General features: G+C 41.3%; 1 protein-coding gene across 1 annotated transcript in view; it reads right to left on the bottom strand.

Moving 5' to 3' along the window:
* Positions 1-14821, bottom strand: part of slc27a6 (solute carrier family 27 member 6) — a 95876-nt gene that overhangs the window by 56197 nt on the left and 24858 nt on the right. Inside the window, exon 4 of the mRNA XM_034192666.1 lies at positions 4700-4824. Within this exon, the coding sequence (XP_034048557.1) occupies positions 4700-4824 (125 nt within the window). The remainder of the gene's footprint in view (positions 1-4699; positions 4825-14821) is intronic.

Raw genomic sequence — 14821 nt, forward strand, 5'->3', positions numbered from 1 at the left:
AAATCAATACGTTGATCAATTATTATATCATTTACCAACAGGGACTTAGAAGAAAGAGACCTAATGTTTAATAGACCACATTTAACTGTTTTAGTCTGTGGTGCAATTGAAGGTGCTATATTATTTTTTCTTTTTGAATTTTTATGCTTAAATAGATTTTTGCTGGTTATTGGTGGTCTGGGAGCAGGCACCGTCTCTACGGGGATGGGGTAATGAGGGGATGGCAGGGGGAGAGAAGCTGCAGAGAGGTGTATAAGACCACAGCTCTGCCTCCTGGTCCCAACGCTAGACAGTCACAGTTTGGAGGATCCCAAAAAATTGGCCAGATTTCTAGAAATGAGAGCTGCTCCCTCTAAAGTGGGATGGATGCCGTCTCTCCTAACAAGACCAGGTTTTCCCCAGAAGCTTTGCCAATTATCAATGAAGCCCACCTCATTTTTTGGACACCACTCAGACAGCCAGCAATTCAAGGAGAACATGCGGCTAAACATGTCACTCCCGGTCTGATTGGGGAGGGGCCCAGAGAAAACAACAGAGTCCGACATTGTTTTTGCAAAGTTACACACCGATTCAATGTTAATTTTAGTGACCTCCGATTGGCGTAACCGAGTGTCATTACTGCCGACGTGAATTACAATCTTACCAAATTTACGCTTAGCCTTAGCCAGCAATTTCAAATGTCCTTCGATGTCGCCTGCTCTGGCCCCCGGAAGACAATTGACAATGGTTGCTGGTGTCGCTAACTTCACATTTCTCAAAACAGAGTCGCCAATAACCAGAGTTTGATCCTCGGCGAGTGTATCGTCGAGTGGGGAAAAACGGTTAGAGATGTGAACGGGTTGACGGTGTACACGGGGCTTCTGTTTAGGGCTACGCTTCCTCCTCACAGTCACCCAGTCAGCCTGCCTTCCCGACTGCACGGGGTCTGCCAGGGGGGAACTAACGGCGGCTAAGCTACCTTGGTCCGCACCGACTACAGGGGCCTGGCTAGCTGTAGAATTTTCCACGGTGCGGAGCCGAGCCTCCAATTCGCCCAGCCTGGCCTCCAAAGCTACGAATAAGCTGCACTTATTACATGTACCGTTACTGCTAAAAGAGGCCGAGGAATAACTAAACATTTCACACCCAGAGCAGAAAAGTACGGGAGAGACAGGAGAAGCCGCCATGCTAAAACGGCTAAGAGCTAGTAGCTACGCTAAGCTAGCGGATTCCCAAACAGGGAATCCGACACTAGACAGGCTGTGGAGCAGCACAGGTAACGCACGACAACAGTGCTAAAATAAAATAAAAATCCACTAGACAGGCTGTGGAGCAGCACAGGTAACGCACAACAACAGTGCTAAAAAATAAAATAAAATAAAAATAAAAATCCACTGGACAGGCTGTGGAGCAGCACAGGTAACGCACAACAACAGTGCTAAAAAATAAAATAAAATAAAAATAAAAATCCACTGGACAGGCTGTGGAGCAGCACAGGCAACGCACGACAACAGTGCTAAAACAAAATAAAAATCCACTAGACAGGCTGTGGAGCAGCACAGGTAACGCACGACAACAGTGCTAAAACAAAATAGAAATCCACTAGACAGGCTGTGGAGCAGCACAGGTAACGCACAACAACAGTGCTAAAACAAAATAAAAATCCACTAGACAGGCTGTGGAGCAGCACAGGTAACGCACGACAACAGTGCTAAAACAAAATAAAAATCCACTAGACAGGCTGTGGAGCAGCACAGGTAACGCACGACAACAGTGCTAAAACAAAATAAAAATCCACTAGACAGGCTGTGGAGCAGCACAGGTAACGCACGACAACAGTGCTAAAACAAAATAGAAATCCACTAGACAGGCTGTGGAGCAGCACAGGTAACGCACAACAACAGTGCTAAAACAAAATAAAAATCCACTAGACAGGCTGTGGAGCAGCACAGGTAACGCACGACAACAGTGCTAAAACAAAATAAAAATCCACTAGACAGGCTGTGGAGCAGCACAGGTAACGCACGACAACAGTGCTAAAACAAAATAAAAATCCACTAGACAGGCTGTGGAGCAGCACAGGTAACGCACAACAACAGTGCTAAAACAAAATAAAAATCCACTAGACAGGCTGTGGAGCAGCACAGGTAACGCACGACAACAGTGCTAAAACAAAATAAAAATCCACTAGACAGGCTGTGGAGCAGCACAGGTAACGCACGACAACAGCGCTAAATAAAAATCCACTGGACAGGCTGTGGAGCAGCACAGGTAACGCACAACAACAGTGCTAAAACAAAATAAAAATCCACTGGACAGGCTGTGGAGCAGCACAGGTAACGCACAACAACAGTGCTAAAACAAAATAAAAATCCACTGGACAGGCTGTGGAGCAGCACAGGTAACGCACGACAACAGTGCTAAAACAAAATAAAAATCCACTAGACAGGCTGTGGAGCAGCACAGGTAACGCACGACAACAGCGCTAAATAAAAATCCACTGGACAGGCTGTGGAGCAGCACAGGTAACGCACGACAACAGTGCTAAAACAAAATAAAAATCCACTGGACAGGCTGTGGAGCAGCACAGGTAACGCACGACAACAGTGCTAAAACAAAATAAAAATCCACTGGACAGGCTGTGGAGCAGCACAGGTAACGCACAACAACAGTGCTAAAACAAAATAAAAATCCACTGGACAGGCTGTGGAGCAGCACAGGTAACGCACGACAACAGTGCTAAAACAAAATAAAAATCCACTGGACAGGCTGTGGAGCAGCACAGGTAACGCACGACAACAGTGCTAAAACAAAATAAAAATCCACTGGACAGGCTGTGGAGCAGCACAGGTAACGCACAACAACAGTGCTAAAACAAAATAAAAATCCACTGGACAGGCTGTGGAGCAGCACAGGTAACGCACAACAACAGTGCTAAAACAAAATAAAAATCCACTGGACAGGCTGTGGAGCAGCACAGGTAACGCACGACAACAGTGCTAAAACAAAATAAAAATCCACTAGACAGGCTGTGGAGCAGCACAGGTAACGCACGACAACAGCGCTAAATAAAAATCCACTGGACAGGCTGTGGAGCAGCACAGGTAACGCACGACAGTGCTAAAACAAAATAAAAATCCACTGGACAGGCTGTGGAGCAGCACAGGTAACGCACGACAACAGTGCTAAAACAAAATAAAAATCCACTGGACAGGCTGTGGAGCAGCACAGGTAACGCACGACAACAGCGCCCAAAAAAATAAAATCAAAATCCACTGGACAGGCTGTGGAGCAGCACAGGTAACGCACGACGAGGAGTCTATTTTATGTCAATGTTGAGTGATGCAACATGGCGACTGCCAATCCGCCTGAAGGCAGTTGGTTATATTTATAATGATTTATAATAAAGTTCACATTTAAACTGTAAAGCATCAAGCTTCAACAGCATTTCTTTGTCATAAGGGTTTCATAATGAAATGTTTGGAATATTGCCAATTGTTTATGTATATATCAGCAGATACAGCAGCATCTGAATTCAATCCATATCTCTGTCCAAGCTTCTACTTTCTAAAGAGTAGAGTAGAGTAGAGTGCTTCTGCCCATTTGGTGAGATAGAATTTTTCATGTCCACTTCAGCTGCATTACTTTTTATGATTCACTCGTCTAAGCAACTGGGTTGGAAATCATCAGCTGTACCTGGCAACACTGAACAGAGGGAGAGTGGACAAAGATGACTTTGAGTCCAGACTCAATTAGAGATGAGCTCTGCCGTCAGAATGTGCGAGTGCGTGCACTTGGATGTGTACAGGAGGATGCCAACGTCAAACAAAGCTCTGCTTGTTTTCACGCCACAGCTGAGAACAACATAACTGACCAGTTGCCATAAAGACGGTCTGTCGACTGTATAACACGGGGTTTACAGCGGTCATATAACCATGTTACAACAAGCTAATACAGGTCACCCAGTGTCTACAATACAAATATTCAAAATTCTACCCCCCCCCCCCCAAAAAAAAACAAAAAAACAACCCAGACAACAAAACAAACACTGAGGTGGCAAATCCTCGCTACAATTTCCATATCTTGACAAAACAACAACAAAAAAAACCCCCCTCAAAACCTATTTCTCAGCTGTGGCTGAACTCACATGGGGTTTGCCTGTCACTCGCCGAGATCGGGCGTGTTTTGTGTGGTCGTGGGTGCACTCTGCCCACCAACACCTACCTTCATGTGAGCATCAGCTAACAACTTATGCAAGAAACCACAGGAGGACAACAGAACGTGAAAGAAAAGAAATACAACACAATTTGAAAGTAAAACTGGAATCAAAGAACAGATAGAAAGCGTGGCTGGGGATAAATACTACAAATCCGTTACGCCAAACTTGAAACAGTTCCTGAACATTTGCTGTGCAGTTTTGTTGTGTCCAGTATACAATGACAACAAAGGCTTAATTAAAAGTAACTAATAGTTACTCTTCTGAGTACTAAATCTTAAAAATAACCAAGTTAGATTATGAGTTACTTTATTAATTCTGCAGCTGCCGACAATTTGACCGCAGCTGCTAATGAAATAACTATATAAAGTAACTAATGAAGTAACTTTTCAAAGTTACTTTGGCAACACTGTATATATATATATATATATATATATATATATATATATATATATATATATATATATATATATATAAAATATTTGGGGAAAAAAGTGAGATTACCTTTGGCTGGTTGCAGAGGTATCTGCATAATTCACCAATATATTGGAAAATGGTCACATTGTATTTCCGACAGTCATTCCAGAACTGTGAGGTTGAAAACTTCTTTTTCAGGATGACGGTTGCACCTGCAAATGGAACAAACAGCACAACAGACTTCATAATTCAAAGTTCAAGTTTTCTCATTTTATGATAAGTCTGTCTGGACAACATACGAGGTCTATTAGATAAGAAACCGACACTTTTATTTTTTTTTTAACTATATGGATTTGAATGACGTGCAATTACACCAATCATGCTTGAACCCTCGTGCGCATGCGTGAGTTTTTTCATGCGTGTCGGTGACGTCATTTCCCTGTGGGCAGGCCTTGAGTGAGATGTGGTCCAGCCCTCTCGGCTGAATTCCTTTGTTTCACACACTGCGCGTGTTGCTTTATCAAAATTTTTTCTGGACCTGTGAGGAATATCCGAGTGGACACTATTCGAGAAATTAAGCTGGTTTTCGGTGAAAAGTTTAACGGCTGATGAGAGATTATGGGGTGTTTCTGTCGCTGTAAGGACTTCCCACAGAGCGGGATGTCGCACAGCGCTTCCAGGCGCCGTTGTCGGCCTGTTTCGACCTGAAAACATCCTAATTTAAGGCTTAATTCACCCAGGACGTCGTGAGAGAACAGAGAAGATTCAGAAGAGGCCGGCATGAGGACTTTATGCGGACATTCCACTGTTTAAGGACATTTTTTAATGAAAGACGTGTGCGCAAATTCGCCGAGTCGTTTCCGTGACGACTCGACGAATCTGTGTGCGCCGCGACAGGAAAAACACCTCTGTGTTGAAAACCATTTGTAAAATTCAGGCGGCTTTTGATGGCTTTCAACAAGTGAGTAACTGAGAAATTGTTTAACAGCTTGGGCATGTTCCAACTTGCCCGTTAAGGTTTCCAACGGAGGTGTTTTTCCTGTCGTGACCCCCCGCGGTCGGGTCCGGCCCGACATGCGACTCTGCCCGTATGTTCTTTCATTACAAAATGTCCGTTAACAATGGAATGTCCGAATAAACTCCTCATGCCGACTTCTTCTAAAAGTTCTCTGTTCTCTGACGACTTCCTGGGTCAACAGAGCCTGAAATGTGGAAGTTTTCAACTTGAAACGGTGAGACGCTGCCGCCTCGAAGCGCAGATCGCCGTCAGGCACCGTGGGCCGTCCTTACGGCGACTCTACCAGACCAAAATCTCTCATCAGCCGTTAAAATTTTTACCGAAAACCAGCTGAATTTATCGAATGGTGTCCACTCAGTTGCGCCTTACAGTTTTGAAAAAATTTTGATCAAACAAAGCAGCAGTCTCTGAGCCATTCCTAAACAATGAAAAAAAATCGACGAGAGGGTGGGCGAGTCCTCACTCAAAGACTGCCCACAGGCGAATGACGTAACCGACAGGCGGAAAAAACTCTCGCATGCCCACGAGGGTTCAAGCATGTCTGATGTAATCACACGTGATTCAAATCCATATAGTTTTTGAAAAAAATAATAAGGTCGGATACTTTTCTAACAGACCTCGTAAATGCACAGTTGTAAACACGGACATCAAGACATCAACCATTTCTTTAGAGAAGGTGGATATTTAGAAGCATTTTGAACATTATGAAGTCATCGGAAAGGATAGCAGATAAATCAGTGGTATTAGAGTTGGGTTACCAATACGCCCGCTTGGGTTAGACTCCCAGTCATGCTACCTGCATGTGTCCTCAGACAAGACACTTCTGTGCTGTCCCAGTCCACCCAGCTGTAAATTTATATTGGCCTTGGCTGGGAAAGAAACTGGTGTTCCATCCAGGGGGAATCGTAAACCATCATTAACACCACCGGTTGGTGCAGAGTAAATTTTGCAGAGTAAAATATACTCTGCCAGGATAAATTTTGGTCCCAGTCCAAATAGGATTAAATACACTCTATTATATATAGAAATCAGCTCTACTGTCTTGTCAAATCATATTTTTCCACTCCAATAAGAGTCATTCACAGCATGATAGAGTTGATTTTACCCTGAAATAGAATTGATTTCTATGACAGGTCAGAGGATTTCCTTAAAAAGACAACCTGAAAGTTCAGCCACAATTTGCCAGAAGGTGCATCTGAGATATAAGCCTAGATCTGATGTTTTGGTGAAAGAAAACCCTCCTCTGTACCACTTCATCATGAAGCTGTATAACTGGGGATACAAAATGCAAAACATGCACTATGTGCAATTTCTCCAATCACAACCACAGAAGCCTATAACTTCTTCTGGATTGTCTGGGTGTCTTGGTGGCTTTCCTCACTCTTCTTCTTCTTCCACAGCCACTCAGGTTTTGAGAACTGTCTACTCCACACAGATTTACCACAGAGTACCATACTGTTTGTATTTCTTCATGGTTGATGTAAATAAAGTTCAAGACATATTCAGTGACTTGGAAATGTTCATGTATCCATCCCCTGATTTGTCTTAAGAAAATGGCAATAAAACCGATTATTTACAGGTATTATACCAAAGCATTCCATTACTTATGCAACCCATCAACTTAGCTTTTGATATTTTGATTTAATTTATATTAAGTTGTACAGATTTGCTTTCAGTTTGCATTTAAGGAAGATAATTTTATTTTTTTGTATTTGAAATGCCATAAACAAATTAAAATGTGTGTAATAAGTGTTTCAATACTTTTGAAGGGCACTGTATGGCAAACATCTGGATGGTCCTGATTAGAGCATTCTAGTCTCAAGGTTGCATTACACTAATGCTCACAGTGACTCAAACACAGAAGGGTGTTATGGTTCAGTCAGTGTCCTTCAACCTTTTGCAGCCACTCATGTTGCATTATGCATTATGGAGGAATAAAAACATGAGACAAATCACTGGCGCAAGGTGCACTGGTGTAAGGCACTTCTTTTCTATGCATTAACCAAAAATTCACTTTGAAATCAAGGTTTTATGTTTGATAACTTTGTGCAGGCACAGCTGATGTGCTTGAAGTGCAAATATTTGCTGCAAATAATTGCACTTCACAGCTGATATGCTTGAAGTGAAAATATTTGCTGCAAATAAAACATCTTCCCGGATTCCTGAAAAACTGAATGTGTCATGTTTCGGCCCCAGTCTGGCCCGGTAATGTTTTGTCCCCTATTGTTTTTACCTGGTCATGATATTTTAGTCATTAGTTTAACTCTCATCATAGTTTGTTTCTGTTGATCTCTTTTCTTTGGGAATACTTTTGTCAATAGTTTTATTTTTGGTCATCAGTAATTTCCTGTTCATCATACTTTAGTCATGTGTCTAGTTTCAGTCCTGCCACTGTATTTTCATTAGTTTTATCTCCTGTTTGCTTTTCAATTTCAATTTAATTTAAATTTATTTAATTTACATAGCACAAAATCACAATAAAGCTGCCTCGAGGCGCTTCGTACAAGTAAGGTCTAACCTTACCAACCCCCAGAGCAAGCACACAGGTATCAGTGGTACGGAAAAATTCCCTCTGAGGAAGAAACCTCAAGCAGACCAGACTCAAAGGGGTGACCCACTGCTTAGGCCTTTCTAACAGTTACAAGGTTTTGCAAAGTTTTACAAAACAGAACATAACACAACAAAAGAAGATGCATTTGATGAGAAGTCCATGCCAGACCAGACTCAAAGGGGTGACCCTCTGCTTGGGCCATGCTACCGACACAAATTACAAAACAATTCACAAATATACAGGAAATGTTGCCGTGCACAGGGCAGGGGGGATTCAGAAACAGACACCACACCCATCTCTGGATGGAGCCACACCTCAAACAGAGAGAGAGGAAAAAAAAAAAAAACAGAATCAGGCATCAGAAAGACAACAAATACAGTGTACTATATCAGCATTAAACAACAAGAAAAACAAAAGAAATACCAAGGTGATCACCGGCCACTAGCCCTAAGCTTCAGTAAAAGACCCAGAATTTAGATCAAGTTGAGGCCGTGGCACGCTCCGTTTCCTAATAAAATGAATTAAGAGTGAATAGCATAGTAACATACTATGCCAGTATGATAGCCATACGAAAGGGAAAATAAGTGCGTCTTAAGTCTGGACTTGAAAGTCTCTACAGAATTTGATTGTTTTTTGATGCAGGGAGATCATTCCACAGAACAGGGGCACGATAAGAGAAAGCTCTATGACCCGCAGACTTTTTATTCACAGTAGGGACACAAAGTAGTCCTGCACCCTGAGAACACAGAGCCCGGGATGGTACGTAAGGTTTAATTAGGTCAGCTAGGTAGGCAGGTGCCAGTCCGTGAACAATTTTATAGACTAGTAGCAGAACCTTAAAATCTGATCTCACTGGAACAGGAAGCCAGTGAAGGGATGCCAAAATGGGTGTAATGTGGTCAAACTTTCTGCTTCATGTCAAAAGTCTGGCAGCAGCATTTTGAACCAATTGGAGAGTCCTAATGCTGGACTGCAGTAAACGATAAAATAGAACATTGCAGTAGTCCAATCTAGAAGAAACAAATGCATGAATCAGGGTCTCAGCATCAGCCACAGACAGAATGGGATGAATCTTTGCTATATTTCGCAGGTGGAAGAAAGCAGTCCTTGTAATATCTCTAATGTGGAAGTCAATGGACAACGTAGGATCAAAAATTACCCCAAGGTTCCCCACTTTGTCAGTGTGATGTATGACACACGAGCCTAGGCTAAGCGTTAGCTGGTCAAATTGATGCCGATGTCTCACTGGCCCAAGATCCATCATTCCAGTCTTATCAGAGTTTAAAAGTAGGAAGTTGCTAGACATCCAGGTTCTCACTGATGCAAGGCAATCTTCTAAGGATTTATGTGGATGAGATTACCAGCAGTTTCCTTTGTCTTATGTTGAATTATCTGTTTATTATTACTTTTGTCACATGTGAGTTCTGTTCAAGTTTTTTCTTAGCATGTATTTTCTTGTTGTTCCCCTTTTCAGTTCTTGCATTTAGTTCCTGATTTAAGTCTTTGGTGTTAGGTCTTTATTTTATTCCTTATTTATTAGGTCTTGGGTTTTGTTCACCTTTGGTTTTGGTATTTTATTTAGATCACTATGGCTTCAGGTTCATCTTTTAGTAGGGTCCTGTTCACTTTGCTTTTTGTCTTACTGCACTCTCTTGTCTGGTGTTCAGGGTTTGGTATGGGTGTGTCTTCTCCCTTTTGTTTGCCACACCCCCCTTCCAGATTGTTCCTCCACACCTGTGTCTTGTTCCCCTAATCACCTCCTGCCTATATAAGCCTTTTGAGTTCACCACTTCACTGCCAGTTCGTTGTGATTTCTCCTTCACTCTCCAGCCTTTGTTCTTGCTCTGTTTTGCCTTGTCGTTTTTTGACCGTATTTTGTTTTTGATCTTGCTCCTGCCTCAGCCCATGCACTTTGTCTCCTGGTATTTTGGGACTGTGTGTGTTTTGGACCACGCCTCTGCTTGATCCCTGCCTGTACCACTGCTTCTCAGACTGCCTTCTTGTGTACCGTACCCCTGCCTGATTTTTGAGATAAAGCCTTGTACTTATACCTCAGTGTTGTGAGTCTGCATTTGTGTTCAACCACCTTCTGTGCCACGCCTACCCAGTCCTTGACAGAATGAACTACAAAAGATCCTGTTTGGAAAAAAAATCCCTTTGCTCATCCGCTGATGAAAAGGAAATACATAGTCTCTGTGGACCACAACAGTGGAGATGAAAAGAACCCATCAAGATGGGGCTGAAGTGCAGACTTTCAGCTTCAATTCAAGGAGTTTACCAAAAATATTTAGTAACGCCCACATTTCAACTGGTTGTGTCAGACCAGTGTTCTGCAGGACCCAAGACGGTTCTGTAGCATCATTTTAGAATCGACACTATGAGGCCATTTTAGAAATTTTAATATAAAGAAGCCTTACCTATTAAAATAAATAAAAATAAGCTGTCATTAAAAAAAATCAGACAAGATGGTGCACAAGCATTTTGGCAGCACTGTATCTGGCAAAAAAAAATGAGGGAGGTGCCAAGCAGCAAGCCTTGGGACACGCCTGTGGAGAGACAGTGAGATAAGATGGCTTTTCTTGCCATGATATACACACACAGTAAAATCACCAGTGTTAAATTAACACTGACCGTGAACATATGGTCCCACTCTGGGCCAGACTGGGACCATATGTTCACTGGCAGTGTTAATTTAACACTGTCAGTGTTAGTTTTACACTGGTGATTTTACTGTGTACAATTCTTTGATACTGCACTCCTAAAAGTTTTAGAAGTCCAGCTGTTTGATGAACCATTTCAAAAATTATTATTGGGCCAATGATCTCTCCAGAGTTTATTAGAGCAACATGAGTGTGATCTCTGCAGTTCAAAAAAAAAGAGAGTGGGCTCCTACCTGTGCCAGCAGCTAGAACAAATGCTACAGATGCACAATAAAATAATCACTTTTCCAAAAATGATTTTGCACAGAGAGGTTTTGTAGCAATGCTTTAGCTCAAGATGTACATTCATTGACCTACTGTACATAGACATACAATTATCAGCAATCCATGCATCCATTTTCCAAGTCCAGGTCATACTGGCAGCAGTTGAAGTAAGACCTGCCAGACAGTCACCCGTGCTATGTCCTGCAGTTCTTTCTGTGGTTTGCATGTTATGACTGTGCGCCTGTGTCGTACCATTTTAGTGATCCCTCTTCCTCACATCATTATTGTTGCTAAATTTTAAGTAGTGACTGTAAATAATACAAAATGTCATCCGTATATTATCAAGGCTTAAGATCATGAAGCCTAGACTTGTGTGATGCAAAGACCGCTGTTGTGAGCCACACCCTTTTGCTATACTGTAAATGTTATCGTATTGAACTTATTTCAGAAAGTTAGGAAACCGACTGGTTTTCCCCAAGCAGAGATCCACCAGCAGCAGCACTGTGGTGGGATTTGTTGATTTTGAATTTCTTCAAATGTATTGATAGATTGGTGTAAATGGACCACATTTCTACAACATTTGTTCATCTCATGCAGATGATGTCACTGTACTGACATGTAAGGTGCTCAACTGTATACCTGGACCACAATTTAGGGCTAAAGGACCTTAGTGATGTTCCTCTCTAACCTGTTGACATCCAACTTTAAATTCTAACAGAGAGTATCAGGGGCGTAGCACCAAATTCTGGGCCCCATAGGTACTTCTTTTTTATTAACGCAAACACCAAATTTCTAATGCGTAGTCAAACCAGGTTTAAATCATGTATATCTTAGATCACACCTCAGAGTCAGAACCCTTTTTAAAGCTGGGGGAGCAATATTGAGTTGGGGGGGTCTGGGGGACCAAATTGCATAGAATTTGGTGCATTCCTGTGCATTTTAACAGACGGGAATGCACCAAATTGCACCATTCTTCTAGAAAATGGTGCAATTTGGTCCCCCAGACCCCCCAACATATATTGCTAACTTTCAAGCTCACCTCTCTTTACAAAGAATTTGGTTAGCAGCTGCTTTCCTCATTTAGTTTTCTTTCCCTGTCCTTTTTTCTCTTCTTTTTTGAAATCCAGACTTTGATGTTTTTAGGAAAGCCATATTTTATTTCAGCCTAAACACTAGGGCTGCAACTAACGATTATTTTAATAATCAATTCATCTGTCAATTTTTTTTCAATTAATCGTTTTGTTTTTTTACTTGCATGTGAGTTTTGCCATTATTTCTTTAAGTGAGTTATTATTAAAAGGCCTTTATCACGCAACATCAACGTTTGAGCTTGTAACAAAGTTATGTTATATTCTTGTCAAAAACATACCTGGAGTAGTGTTTTGTTTTATTTTGCACATACATACATCACTGACACACCACAAAGAGATTTCCATCAGGTTTCACCCAATTATGAGCATTTTTAGATGCCTACAGCAACTATCTCAACCACTGACAACATATTACAGCAAGAGTCCATGAAACTATTTTAAAGGCCTGACTAAAGTGTAATATGTTATATTTAATAAGTTATCTTCATGAAAAAAGACACAAATGTGCAGTTTACTGCATTTTTTTTCTTGTGTAAAAATACAGCTTAGATGTGGTTTGACTGAAACAAATTGTCATTAAACTTAAATAAAACAGGGGTGAAGTGGAGGTTTGTTAAGAGTCACTAGGTGTTCACAGGAAACAGTTATTTATTTATTTCTTTATTTACATTCATTGTTAGTTGGATTTATCTTTTCTGTTCTGTTAACATTGAAAACGCCATAGACACGCTAACGCCTTAGCATCGGTCCTGTTTTTAAGTTATAAAATACATCTATAAACTGTTTCAGAAGACCATAACAGGTCAGATTAACATAAAAAGGTAAATATTACTCACAGACATATGCTTTTTGGGGGTTTAGTTGGGAAAAATTAAGATAAAGCAAAATGAAACAATGAATCTACAAAGCAGCCCATCAAAGCACTGCTTCGATCTGCGAATCACTGCTTTGATTGGTTCAAGGTTCAAAGTAAAGCCGCGCTGCAGAAACAGTTGATTTATATGGAAGAAACGAAACATTTGCGGTAAAATAAAGTTATTTAACAATTAATTGATGACTAAATTACTTGACAACTATTTTAATAATCAATTAAATCCATTAGTTGTTTCAGCTCTACTAAACACCTCCTCTTTCTGTCAGATCCCATTTGGGATGTGTGTGTGTGTGTGTGTGTGTGTGTGTGTGTGTGTGTGTGTGTGTGTGTGTGTGTGTGTGTGTGCGTGCATGCATGCGTGTGGCAGAGTGCCGCCTGTGCGCCTGGACTAAACCATTGTACAACTGTGCAGGGGTGGAAGGGCCCTCAGAGATCTTTCAATATTATTGTTAGAGCAGAATTATGTTTTGCAACATTTATACATTCATTCAAATTAAATTCTTTTTACAACATGAATTGTATGGACATTAATAACATGCAACACAAAAATGTATTTAATGCCAGTTTTTTGTGGGCCCCCTATGTTCTGGGCCCTGGGTACATAGTACCCTTTACCCCCCAGTCCGACGCCCCTGGACAGTATCAATGGTTTCACTCTATTTTAACATTTGACATATCACAGATGTGGAAAATCTTCTCACAATGACCAACACATTTGAATATAATGTTTAGAACTCTGAATTGTTAGTCATTAACAACCAGGTTGTAGTTTTGGCTCCAATATGCTTTAAACATTAACATCTGCAGGAAACTCCTGTGGATGTTCTACCAGTCCGTAGTAGCCAGCATCCTCTTTTACACCGTGGTGTGCTGGAGGGGGGGGCAGCACATCCAAGAAGGACACATGCAGGCTGGACAAACCGATTAGGCAGGCTGACTCTGTGGTTGGCATGAAGTTGGACTCCCTGGTGATGGTGGCAGAGAAAAGAATACTGGACAAACTACTGGACATTATGGATGACGCCAGTCACCCTCTGCACACCATCATCAGCAACCAGAGGAGCCTCTTCAGCCACAGACTACTCCTTCCCAAGTGCAGGACCAACAGACTGAAAAACTCCTTTGTCCCTCAGGCCATCAGACTGTACAACTCCTCACTCGGGGGGGGGGGGGAGGAGTAACAGGAAGACAGGGGACAGGAAGGAGAGCAACAGTAGTAGCCAGTAAGCCAGTAGCGATCAGTATTTCTGGTATTTATATTTGTATTTACATTTTGCAATTTTTTTTTTTTTTTTTTACTTTTGATACTCTGTGTGCTTCTATACAATGCTACTGGAACCTCAATTTATCTGAGGGAGTCTTCCCAAGGGATAAATAAAGTTCTATCTAATCTAATTTAAAGTCATATGGAAGTGTGGAAATATTTTGTATCACATTGATGCTGGAACTAGTCCAAAAGAAAACACCTCAAGCAGACCAGACTCAGTAAGAGTGGTCATCTGCTGGTTCCAATCCATGAAAACAGAACCCAAGGAACAAGCATTTACTTATTCACACCATCATTTTGGTTTTTAGATTTTTATTTCTTTTAATTCATGGTGCACAGGTTACTTTTTTACTATGGGTTTAAAGGGCAGAATTTTAGAAAATTCTAATTTAGAAAGTCTGAATTTTTGTTTTGTTTTTTGATGTCCTAAAAAATTAAAACATGTAAAAGCTCAAGGGGTTCACGAACTTTAAAGCAGAACTGT

The sequence above is a fragment of the Thalassophryne amazonica genome, chromosome 17 (genome assembly GCF_902500255.1).
Source record: "Thalassophryne amazonica chromosome 17, fThaAma1.1, whole genome shotgun sequence".
Taxonomy (NCBI): Eukaryota; Metazoa; Chordata; class Actinopteri; order Batrachoidiformes; family Batrachoididae; genus Thalassophryne; species Thalassophryne amazonica.